Source organism: Sinocyclocheilus anshuiensis, unplaced genomic scaffold (assembly GCF_001515605.1).
Source record: "Sinocyclocheilus anshuiensis isolate Anshui unplaced genomic scaffold, SAMN03320099.WGS_v1.1 scaffold496, whole genome shotgun sequence".
NCBI classification, from domain to species: domain Eukaryota; kingdom Metazoa; phylum Chordata; class Actinopteri; order Cypriniformes; family Cyprinidae; genus Sinocyclocheilus; species Sinocyclocheilus anshuiensis.
Window position 1 is genome coordinate 628,159 of NW_015555736.1, and position 11,998 is coordinate 640,156.

The window sequence follows — 11,998 nt, forward strand, 5'->3', positions numbered from 1 at the left end:
GTAGTACTTTTAAAGTTTTCTCACCGGTGAATGACACATGATGTAGCCCAGCGGTTCCCAATTCCAGTCCTCACGATTCAGATAACCAGCTCGTTAGAAGTGAGGTACGTGCATGAACTGTGTTCCGATTAGGGCTGCACGATTAATCGCATGCGATATTTAACGTGCATCTTATGAGTAAAGCCGGTTCTGTAATCAGCGGTAAATCTCCATCAGATGCGTGCTTTCACACTGAGCAGCATTAACTACACTGATGTAACCTGTTCACTGACGAGCTGCGCTAAACCACGTTCATATTCGCGCGATTTTTTGCGCAGCTCATCAGTGAACAACGGCTCTGTGTATTTAATGCTGCTCAGTGTGAAAGCACGCATCTGATGGAGATTTACCGCTGATTACAGAACCGGCTTTCTGACAAGATGCGTGTTAAATATCGCATGCGATTAATCGTGCAGCCCTAGTTCCGATCAATATGAAAACACAGTGTTCATTGCTCTCTCCTCCCTGAGCGGGGGAAATCCGTTGAAGTTTACTTCACTTCGGAACATGGGCTGGAATTGGGAACCACTGATGTAGCCTATTTCCAAGATCTCCTACTGCACCTTTAAATCTCATTCTGTATGTTTATCAATAAAATAATAGTTATTGGGGGGGGAAAAAGAAATAAGATTTCAGTTTTTGAAGAATATCCTACGGAGCAACAAATTGCTATAGATTCTTACATGTAATAACGTTAATGTAACATTAATATAAACACTAACACCCCAAAGAGCCTTTCTGGCAAATGCATTTCTCATTTCTTCCTTGCCTTGTTTTCGGGTTATCAGTGAATGCCTGGGCTTTGTAATGGGTGGCGTGCTGTTGCCATGGTGCATTAGCAAACACTCTGAAAGGTGTTGATGTAATGCATCTTTAATGCATAATGTTTATCCAAAGTAGTGTTGCCCAGAGATAAGACGCACTCCTAAACATACCCAATATTTGAAGGTTGGAGTATTTGTGTGTACATGTGTGTGGGTGTTATCCCATAATTCTTTTAACTACGCATTAAACACCCCTGCATCCACCCACCCAAGCACTGCAAGTACCACAGAGAAAGGAAGTTGAACGTGAGATGAAGACCATCTCAACAGTCTATACTACAATCCTATTAGCAGTTGTCGCACTGAAATTAAACCCTGACCATCCACAAAAACAAAACCTGGCTCAGAGAGCTTGTCATATAGAGGATTTGTGCTTGCCCATATTTATGAAAATGCTATCATGAGGAAGAGGGTTTGTGTTTTGAACAATGTGTGTTTAGTACAATTTGTGTGTTTTAAAGGCCAAAATGTATACATTGTGTATTGTGTAACAAGGTCTGTGTGCATGCATGTGAGCTCATGAGCTCGAAACGTACTTGTGTGGGTTGACAGCAGATTAAAGTAGGAGGTGAGAGTGAGTGGATGGCTTCATTGTAACATTATCATCTCGCATCTATGGGAGAGTTGAGCACGGGTCACAGGTAATGCATGTGGGTATATGCGTGTGAAGAGGAGCGTGTGAATCACACATGCCACCTCACATGCTGCATGGCTCTAAGAGCAACAACCAACAAAAACAGACCAGACTACATCAGGTTGTGAGTAGACCTGTGCTGCTTAAAACCGCAGTGCAACTTATTAGAGGACACAGAGCTGATCTGTTTACTTACCACAAAACCAGTCATAAGTGTCAATTTTTCCAAATTGAGGCTTGTACATCATCAGAAAGCTGAATACATAAGCTTTCCATTGAAGTATGGTTTGTTAGGATAGGACAATATTTGGCCGAGATACAACTATTTGAAAATCTGGAATCTGAGGGTGAAAATAATGATCTTTATAAAAGCATCATATGACCCCTTTAAGACTGGTTTTGTGGTCAAGGGTCACATATGTTCAAACTGATGCACACAGTTTAAACTGTTTTGTACTTTGCTATGAGTGGAACTGCTTTACAATATAGTCCACTGTGTGATTCATCTGGTTAACACACTAGCTTTTAAAGTGTTTTCATTAGGGATGCACTCTGTCAATAATGATAAGCCCATAACTATTTTCAGTTTATCGAGAGACCAATGGTTGATTTTCAAAAATAAAGTAAAATATTGTGAAAATGTTTTAAAATATAAAAATATTTTAAAACAAAATATGTATTCCTGTGATGGGAAAGCTGAATTTTCAGCAGCCATTACTCCAGTCTCCAGTATCACATGATTCTTCAGCAATCATTCTAATATACTGATTTGATGCTTAAGAAACATTTCTTATTATTATTGATGTTGAAAACAGCTTAAGATTTAATTGCTTAAGATTTTTGTGTAAACAGTAAAACTTTGTTTTTAGGATTCTTTGATGAATGAAAAATTCAAAAGAACAGCATTTTTTTAAATAGATATATTTTGTAACATTATAAATGTCTTTACAGTCACTTTTTAAACTTAAAGTTAGTGTACTGTATATTTATAAATTTAAATCCGTCATTTAGTACATTTAGGTATCACAGCATTACAATGTACACTATGACAATGGATATTCATTTTGAGATTTGCTAAATATTACACTTAACAGTGTTATTAAATTATTAGTGTTTTTAAAGATTAACTTAAAAATAGGGAAAATTAGCATGCACATACTACAACGCACTACTGTGCAAGTGTACATTTAAAACAGCTATAAAACTTTGTGCTTTCATTTTCAGTTGTGTTGGAATTTTATAGAAACTCCTCCTGAAATAATTACTCTACACCCTAGATCCAGTACAGTTTTGCTACATGTCAGAATTTTCTTGCTATTTTTGGCTCATGTATTATATACAGTGTTGATGGTGAAGACTAGCACATCCTGAAGCAACATAAACAGGGCATCCTCTACCCAAAGGACAGAGAGCTCAAGGCTGTAAATACATTAAAAAAACTACACACTGGGTTTGTTAGCAGTGGAAAATACCCAACACCACCTGTGAAACTCCTGTGCAACAAAGATAATGCATGTGTGAGGACAACATGTCCCAGCTTGAAATATCTATTCTTGAGTCAGTTAAAAAACAAAAAAACAATGACAACTTCTGAGGAATCCAGAGCTACTGTGTGGAGAAATATGAGCTGAAATCCACTGTGGAACAGGCACAGAACACCTGAACGAGTCCTAACCAACACTCCTACTGAAGTCACAAGTCTTCTTAGGGTCTTCTGAAATATATCTAAAATAGCCATAAGGTCAACAATGTAAGAGTGAGTAAATATAGCTTTATTCATGGTAAGGATGACTTCATCTGTGTGAACTGTTACACCATAAGCAACTAAAATGATGACTGTCATCAGTCACATAATAACACTTAATACATTCCAAATATCACAATGGACTGGATGTATAATTTTCTGCATTAAAGTACTTCAGAAGACCATTTAAGAATGCTAGGAATTTTTCCATTTCCACGGTCTGCCCTTTCCTGTTTCCTATTTTAGCTGCTTCTCCTGCCTGCGAGCTGAGGGGAGTGCGGAGGAATTCATGGGGAACAGAAGCAGATCTCCCGCTCTCTGAACATTCCTAATTGTCATCTTGGCTTTTCCCGCAGCCGTTCATTATGACGACTACTAGGGACTGAATCTTTTCAGTGAATGAATCATTCTTGTTCATTACCATGCACTGACTCGTTAACAGTTTATTTTGAAACATGTGGAGTAAATTATAGAAGTCCTGCATAACATCACCAGAGAAATGTCTGTCATTTTCTAGTGCAGTCAAACGATTAATCGCAATTAATCGCATCCAAAATACAAGTTTTTGTTTACATAATATATGTGTGTGTACGGTGTATATTTATTATGTATATAAATACACACACATGCATGTATATATTTAAGAAAATATGTTATATTTGTATAGTTGAATTATATGTATATATCATAAATTATATAAATATAAATATATACATGTATATACATGTACATATTTTCTAAATATATACTGTATGTGTGTGTATTTATATATACATAATAAATATACACAGTACACATATTACATAAACAAAAACTTTTATTTTGGATGCTATTAATCGCGATTAATCATTTGACATTTTCACAGGAAGGTCCAGTTATGCGGAGATGCATGTCTCAAGTTGTTATTATTTACCATAATAAGCAGTACACATAAAAGCAGAAAATCATTATTTTCAGTTCGGGACATTTTGATAGAAAGCTTACATGTCTCCTCGCGAGAGTGTCCTTAATGACAACGTCAATAGGTTGTAAGTTAATTATTCACGTCGTGCAATAAAGAGTAGCTAAACAAAAGAACTAATCCCTGCAGATCCTATGATCAACAGCCTTCAGAGTTCTGGTTTCAAAACACAACCCACATAAATGGATTCATTTTCATTTCATAGGCATTGGTGTGTTCTGCTGATCGCCAAAGATGGAAATGAAATCCCCTGTCAAAAGTGCAAGGGGATTTCCATAGTAGGCTACTCAGTATGTGGACAAGCTGGTCACATAGGAAGTCTTATTATGGACAGTAATAATATCCACTACTGTAGTCCCACACGTCCTCAAATGTCCGTGCTGGGTGTTTATAATGCTTCTGGAGACAATTGAATTGACACTGTCCTGTCTGCAACATGTTCTGTAACATTTCTATACATGCTGACGCAGACGTTTCATCTGCTTTCTGTTGAGTTAGGACTACAGCAGATGTTTTAAAAAGCCAACACATCTTTAAGTGGTTAAAATGCGACAAAACACATTTTGGGAAACATTCCCGTTTGAAACTATTCTAAGCGCATCTCACCGAGCAGGCGCAGCATGCTAAACATACATACAGCATCACTTCATCACTATACCTGCTTCAACCGTATCGGTTAGGTCGTAATTAGATGCTGTCCGGGGGAATTCTTTCAGTTTTCTTATGCTGAGGTTCAGAAATCCGGAGTTCGCCGCATCCTCCAGAGCTCTCTCCAAGCCCCGGTTGAGAGGCAGGCTGGTGCTGGAGCCCAGTCCGCTCAGGTTCGTCTGTAATGCGGCAGAGGGCAGCTGGGAATGAAGACGGGGCTCCGGTCCCAGCGTCGCCATGTTCGCCCCGTCGGGAAAAAAAAAAGCTCGTCGAAAGGCTCTGCGATCGGTATATCCCAAAGAAAATGTGCTGGTCTCAACAGCGGTGGGTGAATTTCCTCCTAGTACGCTATCTGACTGTGTCCATAACGCGTCTGCGCAGTTTGTTTATGAACCTGAGCTCGTGCCAATAACGGGCTCGATGGCCTTTACTACAGCGCCATCTGCTGTACGCGCACAGCAGCTGCAAACAAATGGTGATGTTGAGCAGAATGCTGTTAGAAAACTTTACTGAATGGATTATAAAATATTAAAGCCTCACCTTTCGGGAATTCATGGTTGTTATACAAAATGGTATTAAGCACACAATAAGTGCATGCTCTCTATTTACTCTCATAATTATTTTTTTTTTCTAATTATAACTCATAATTAGAAAAAATGTCTGAAACTAAATAGTAATATGAAAGTAAAATATTAAGATTTTATATAATAAAATATCATTTTATTATACAGCACACACCAGAGTTTTAATTTATAACCCTATGTGTGCTGTGCTACAATAAAATAATATTTTACTCCAAAAGTTAATTGTGCATATTAATTTTTCTTTTTTGATAGCTTCATATCCTAGTAAATTTTAGTCATTAATGTTACTCATGCAATTTAATTAATTAACATTTTTATGAATTGATCAGACTGAGTTAAAAAAAAAAATTTATTAGGATCAAGGTTTAAAATATATGGCTGACTTGTGTAATTACATTAAGTGTACTGTAATGACCTCAATAAATGACTTTACCTAAAGGATTTTTTTTTTTTTATGTGACATAAAACATATTAAACCGTTAAAACAACTAGGTTATAATGTTTGCTCTTGCTTCAGTTATACATGGCATGATTCCCCCATTAGATTGGTCATCTAATCAAGCAAGTTAGACACTGTTCTGCTTCTCTAAAGAAATCGTACATTGGCTAATATTTAGAGACTGAGGAAGTGAAACTGCTGGAGACTTATCAGATCATATCATAAACGAAAGCTGCAGCTTTTCTTCTAGTTTCCCGAACGAAATATGGTGAGTTTGACTGGTTTTATCTCTTTGCTAGATCAAATATCACATAATCAAACACGGAGTCTTTACTCTCAGCTGTCTGTCAGGATAATTGTGAAACACGGATACAGTTTACAACCTACACACATCGTCGCAGTTGTGAATCTTAAAGGGATAGATCACCCAAAGTTTTATTTTCGATGAAAGAGTAACCTGTCATGCAGGTTTGAAACAACAATCATTATTTTAGTGATTTGTAGTTTCTCTCAGTGACATGTACTTAGACAGGATGATGGTAAAAAATAAACTAGACTATTTAACCAAAACTATTTCCCTTTATCCCTGAGTGTTTTTCTGTCTTTCCTCTCTCATCCTCCAGGCAAATGCGGGTAATAGCTGTAGCTTTGTTAGCTGGTTAGTGAATTCTGATTTAAATGATAATCACTCCGACAGCACTGATGAAGATGGTATTTATGAAGATGGACTGAAGATGTGCGAATGTAACACCCCAGTCGCTGAATGGGATTCAGGCCTGTTCGAGCCTGAGGAAGAGTACCATCTACCCCGGAGCAGCCCTGTCATATCCCGCAAGAGATATAACACAGAGACACAAAGACAGTTTGATCTGTCTTTGACACCTCCAATATGGGAACTATCTACCTCTCCAACTGTGAAATCTAACTATTCAAGTCCACATAGACTGGTAGAGTCCAGTCGCTCAGAGAAAGAGAGAAACCTTGATCACTGTGATTCACCCAAGGGCTCTTCAGGACAGACACAGTTCCTCACAGATAATCATGGCACAGGAATTTCAGCTGTCTCTCAGGACACTCGCAGCCACTCTTTTGCTTCTGGTCGATTACACCAGGGTTTCCAGTCAAAGACTAAAAGAAGAGCCTGCTCTGACCTCCCACCAGCATCTGGTCAGAGGAGCGCAGACCAAGCTAAGAAACATGGATCATGTGTAGATCACTCCACTGCAGACCTCTACAGTCTGGACCAGGTACACTGTAAAAAATGATTTCTTGAATTTACTTAAAAATATAGTGCATCATTTTTGCAAGCCACTTTTTAAGTATTTTCACATGGAATCTCTAGCAACATTAAACCTCAGCAGTACCTACATATTTAACTTAAATGCCAACTAACAAACTAAAGTTTTTTAACCCTAAAAGTCTATATACTGTGTCTATGCATTTAAATCTTTTAGATTATTATATTAAGACCAGATATTGTTCATGTACTTTGTATTACATTTAATTAACCTTAAAATACAATTACTTAAGGGAAATGACAACTAGATAATTACAAGTTTTATTGGTAACAAAACATGTAAAGTTTTATAAATGACTGTATATTAACAGCCTAGAGGATCCCTTTTTGTTGACATTTTGGGAAATCCAGCTTCTGTTTTAGATGTCTCCTCTTATAATTTTGGCAACGTAAAGTGTGTATTTTTTATCATTGTTTATGTGCAGGAAAATGCTCATTTTGTAGTTGTGGATATGGTGCTGGAAATGCTGGAGGCCGTGAAATGGGTCGTGTGTTTGCAGCAGTTAAAAAACACTCATCCGCATCAAGACAGATGCGAAAAACAAAATACCTCGAAAACCAACTCAATCTATTCCTTTGATAGCGGGTTTGAGGGTAAGATCAGATTGAGTTGCAGCAAAGCCCTGTGTCATCCACATGTGATGTGGTTCTGCCAAAGATCAGATAATGCTGACCTGCTCTCTTTAAAACTAACAAGTCATCATTAATTAGCATTTACTTCTGCAGTATTTTACTTTTCTAAAGTGTTTTGTTTTGGACAAGTGTTTTGCTGAAATCCACTTTACTGCAGTTATAAGTAACATTGTACAATAATGTTCAAATGTTAACATTAGGTAATGCATTTAATTAACTTATAAATATACTGTTGTTTATAGTTGATAAATATTTGATAATTTAGTAGATATTCTCTAATTTTCAGTGTCATCTATGGCAACACTGTTTAATATAAACACAACTGGTGCCATCTTGTGTCTCAGTTATCAAATGTAGCGGATCAAGATTAATGTTGTACAAATAATGTAAAGTATTGCATGCCAAAGTATAAACCTTATTGTAAGCTGCTACCTAAATTACCTAATTAGAAAAAAATAAATGGATTTGCATATATAGTCATAATGCAAAAGAAGTCACCCAACATGCAGATTGTTTACTTGTTAGTGAATTTTACACATAAATCTCTTCATATTCTGATGCGAATTAAAAGAAAAATCATGTTGGTCATATAGGAAGTGTATTTGTTTCTCTTCGTTTTTTAAATTTCTTATCTCTGCCAGACGACAGCGTCCCCAAACTATCTTCAAACAGATACTCCCTGGCTTCTTTTCAGAGGTATGCAGTGCATTCTGCACTTACAAAGTCATGTCACTGTGTTTGGTTTTTATGCATAAATTCCAGGATTGTTTTATTTGCAGTTGTCTACAGAGCTCCAGAATGCAGTGTTCTGCTGAAGATTTAGCCCACCATTTGGTGTCAGAGTTCAGGAAGCAGTGGTTCCCCTCTGAGCTACTGCAAAACCCTGACAACCTCAACTCTGCTTTGCAAGAAGTGAGAATGGTTATGCATAAACACACATTCATGCAGTGAGCACACACAGGTGCAGCCACAGAAACAGACACACATCTCCCTTTATCTGCCACATGCTGTACATACATTAAACATTTTTAAGGACATACGGACATTATAATAATAATTCATTACATTTATATAGTACTTTTCTAAGCACTCAATGCGCTTTACATTGTGAGGGGAAATTAATAAATTTTCACAATATTTTAATTAGTGCTTCTAATAAATGAAAACACACACACACACACACACACACACACTTCTGTCTTTTCCACAGGTCTCTGTCCCTATAATGGGTGATGACAGGATCAGTCTAACTGAAGAGATTGTGCAGAAGACCAGAATGAGAGGAACATTAACCTGGGCTCCACCCAGATTTCAGATCATCTTCTGTGTCCAACCAACACACAGGTCAGTAAGACCACCATATCCACATTAACAGAGTTTATACATTCATGAAAGCTTGACTCTCTTGGTCAGTGTTACACTTATGAAAAACTTTAGCAAGCATTTACTTAATAAATATAAAGAATATACTTAAGTGCAAACTGAATGTAATGTTTTTGTACACTTAACTGCATGTTTTTTTTTCACATAAATGTTTTCTAATTTAAATTTAAATTTCTAAACTTATTTATATTAAAATTATATGTAACAGGTGCTTCAAATGCTTTTTGACATACGTAATTGGGACTTTATATGTAACTGCCAAATACTGATTTATGGTAAACTACTGTAAGTAGTTTAAAAGTAGTTTCTACTGAAACTTGCATTTCATGTATTTAAATATATTTGTAATTGGTCATTTGCAATGATGAAGCTGCATGGAATTTAGTACATTTAAAATATATTTACTCTAAATTGAATATAGAATAACAAACCACAGTTAAAAATAAAATCAAATCAATTGTTTTTTACACATGCTTTAGTTTGTTTGTCAACACAACAAAATGTACATCTTTAAATTACAAAAAAATTATTAAATTAATTACATGATTTAACATTTTCTTTAAATCAAACTTTTCATTTGACATTATTACAATGCACACTTTTTAAAATTATATTTAAGTGTTTTAAGAAACAGTCATGAAAGTGTACTCTTTTAAATTACATACATTTAAGTGGTCTTTTATTTCATTAATATAACATTTTCTGCAAGTACAGTTTTTAAAAATGCATTTTTAAAATTAGAAGTACACTACAAGTGCACATTGATACAGGCATATTTCTTTTTCACAAGGGTATGCAAATATTTGTTTATCTGTTTATCAGGCGCAGTGATGTTATTGCTTCCCAGCACTTCCTGTGTGCAGGCTGTGGTACTAAAATCGAGCCCAGTGAGTAATAAAGCTGCTCCTATATGAGCCATGTGATCCAAAGCTTTGAGTCCTCTGACATTAAAGGGATAGTTCACCCAAAAATGAAAATTCTGTCATTACTTACTCACCCTCATGTCGTTTCAAACCCGTAAGACCTTCGTTCATCTTCGGAACACAAATTAAGATATTTTTGATGGAATCTGAGAGTTGTCTGACCCTGCATAGACAGCAACGCAACTGAAATGTTCCCAAGTCCAGAAACGTAGCAAGGAGATCTGTAAAATAATCCATGTTACATCAGTGGTTCAACCACAATTTTACGAAGCTACGAGAATACTTTTTGTGTGCAAAAGAAAGAAAAAAAACGACTTTATTCAACAATTCGTCTCCTCCGTGTCACCCTGTAAACAGCGTATGCTGTTCTGTGTCAGCTGTGTCACGCCGGATCTGTTTCCTACATTGTTGGATTTGATCTGAACGGAAACAGCGTATCCGTGTGACGCAGCTGACACAGAACAGCATACGCTGTTTACGTCCAGCGGATATTCTCCAAAATGGCACCAGGGTGATTATCTCTTTAGATAATGATATTATTAGACATGATATTATTAGGAAACGAATTGTTGAATAAAGTCGTTTTTTTTTTTTGCGCACAAAAAGTATTCTCGTAGCTTTGTATAATTGCGGATGAACCACTGATGTCACATGGATTATTTTACAGATCTCCTTGCTACGTTTCTGGACATGGGAACATTTCAGTTGCGTTGCTGTCTATGCAGGGTCTGACAGCTCTCAGATTCCATCAAAAATATCTTAATTTGTGTTCCGAAGATGAACGAAGGTATTACGGCTTTGAAACGACATGAGGGTGAGTAAATAATGACAGAATTTTTATTTTTGGGTGAACTAACCCTTTAAGCCTTCACTACTCTCTCCCAAGGGTATATGAAGAAGTTGCGGTATTGTGACTACCTGGGTAGATACTTTTGTGATGGCTGCCACAGCGGTTTGGAATCAGTGATTCCAGGTCGGGTTCTGAATAACTGGGATTTTGCACGATATCCAGTCTGCCATTTCTCCAGACAGTTACTGGACTCTATATGGCAGCAACCGCTCTTCAAACTTACAAGTGTGGCCAAGAACCTGTACAGTCAGGCCAAAGAGCTGCAGCGTTTCAGAGTGAGTGTTTCATTCTGCTCTGGTGCAATATTAATCACAGAATAATAATCATTAAAGTACTCTTGTTAAAAGTTACCTATTGTTTATTCATTGTTATATCTACTGTAAATTCTGGTCAGATGCCTCAAGTTAGCTCTGCAGGAAGTGAGAGTGATTATGCATAAACTCACACATTTTTTTAAATTTACACATGAACTGTTTTTAATTACACTACTTTTCAAAGGTTTGTGGTCAGTAAGATTTTGAATGTTTTTGAAAGAATCTTTGCTTTTAATGCTCACCCAGACTACTTTTTTTTTTAAATCAAAAATGCAGTAAAAACAGAAATATTGTGAAAATATTTTACAATGTAAAATAACTGTTTTCTATTTTAACTTATTTTTTATTTCACGAGCAAGGACCACGCCACAACCAAATATGTAAATGAATAGTTTATTGTTCAGAATGTTAGGGATGAGTTGGAAGAGGATGAAAAGGTAAAGGGGATAGGATGATGGTCAGGTTGATCTGGGCATCTGGAATTGATGGCCCGGAGAGACTCAGGATGGGGGTATCATCTCGTATGTATATTTTGGCCAGACGATTAGGACCCCCGATGCAACCTGAAAAGAAGAAGGATAACTGATTTGATTAAAGGGGAGGGAAGGGTGGGCTCGAGAGAAAGAGACAGATGGAGTGGTGTGAGGTGGCCCGATATACAGTGGGTACGGAAAGTATTCAGACCCCCTTAAATTTTTCACTCTTTGTTATATTGCAGCCATTTG

The 11,998-nt window shown here is 36.7% G+C and overlaps 2 protein-coding genes across 4 annotated transcripts in view; one reads left to right on the forward strand and one right to left on the reverse strand.

The window, feature by feature from the left end:
- lrch1 (leucine-rich repeats and calponin homology (CH) domain containing 1) overlaps positions 1-5,216 on the reverse strand; it is a 57,209-nt gene extending 51,993 nt beyond the window's left edge. For all 3 annotated transcript variants that reach the window (XM_016466602.1, XM_016466603.1, XM_016466601.1), the window contains exon 1: positions 4,861-5,216. In XM_016466602.1, the coding sequence (XP_016322088.1) occupies positions 4,861-5,089 (229 nt within the window). In that variant the 5' untranslated portion in view covers positions 5,090-5,216. The remainder of the gene's footprint in view (positions 1-4,860) is intronic.
- Positions 5,217-6,065: 849 nt separating this feature from the next.
- The window catches only part of rubcnl (rubicon like autophagy enhancer), an 8,602-nt gene continuing 2,669 nt past the window's right edge, over positions 6,066-11,998 (forward strand). The window contains exons 1-8 of the mRNA XM_016466604.1: positions 6,066-6,141; positions 6,497-7,120; positions 7,596-7,764; positions 8,445-8,499; positions 8,583-8,715; positions 9,014-9,147; positions 10,009-10,073; positions 10,996-11,234. Of these exons, the coding sequence (XP_016322090.1) occupies positions 6,139-6,141; positions 6,497-7,120; positions 7,596-7,764; positions 8,445-8,499; positions 8,583-8,715; positions 9,014-9,147; positions 10,009-10,073; positions 10,996-11,234 (1,422 nt within the window). The 5' untranslated portion in view covers positions 6,066-6,138. The remainder of the gene's footprint in view (positions 6,142-6,496; positions 7,121-7,595; positions 7,765-8,444; positions 8,500-8,582; positions 8,716-9,013; positions 9,148-10,008; positions 10,074-10,995; positions 11,235-11,998) is intronic.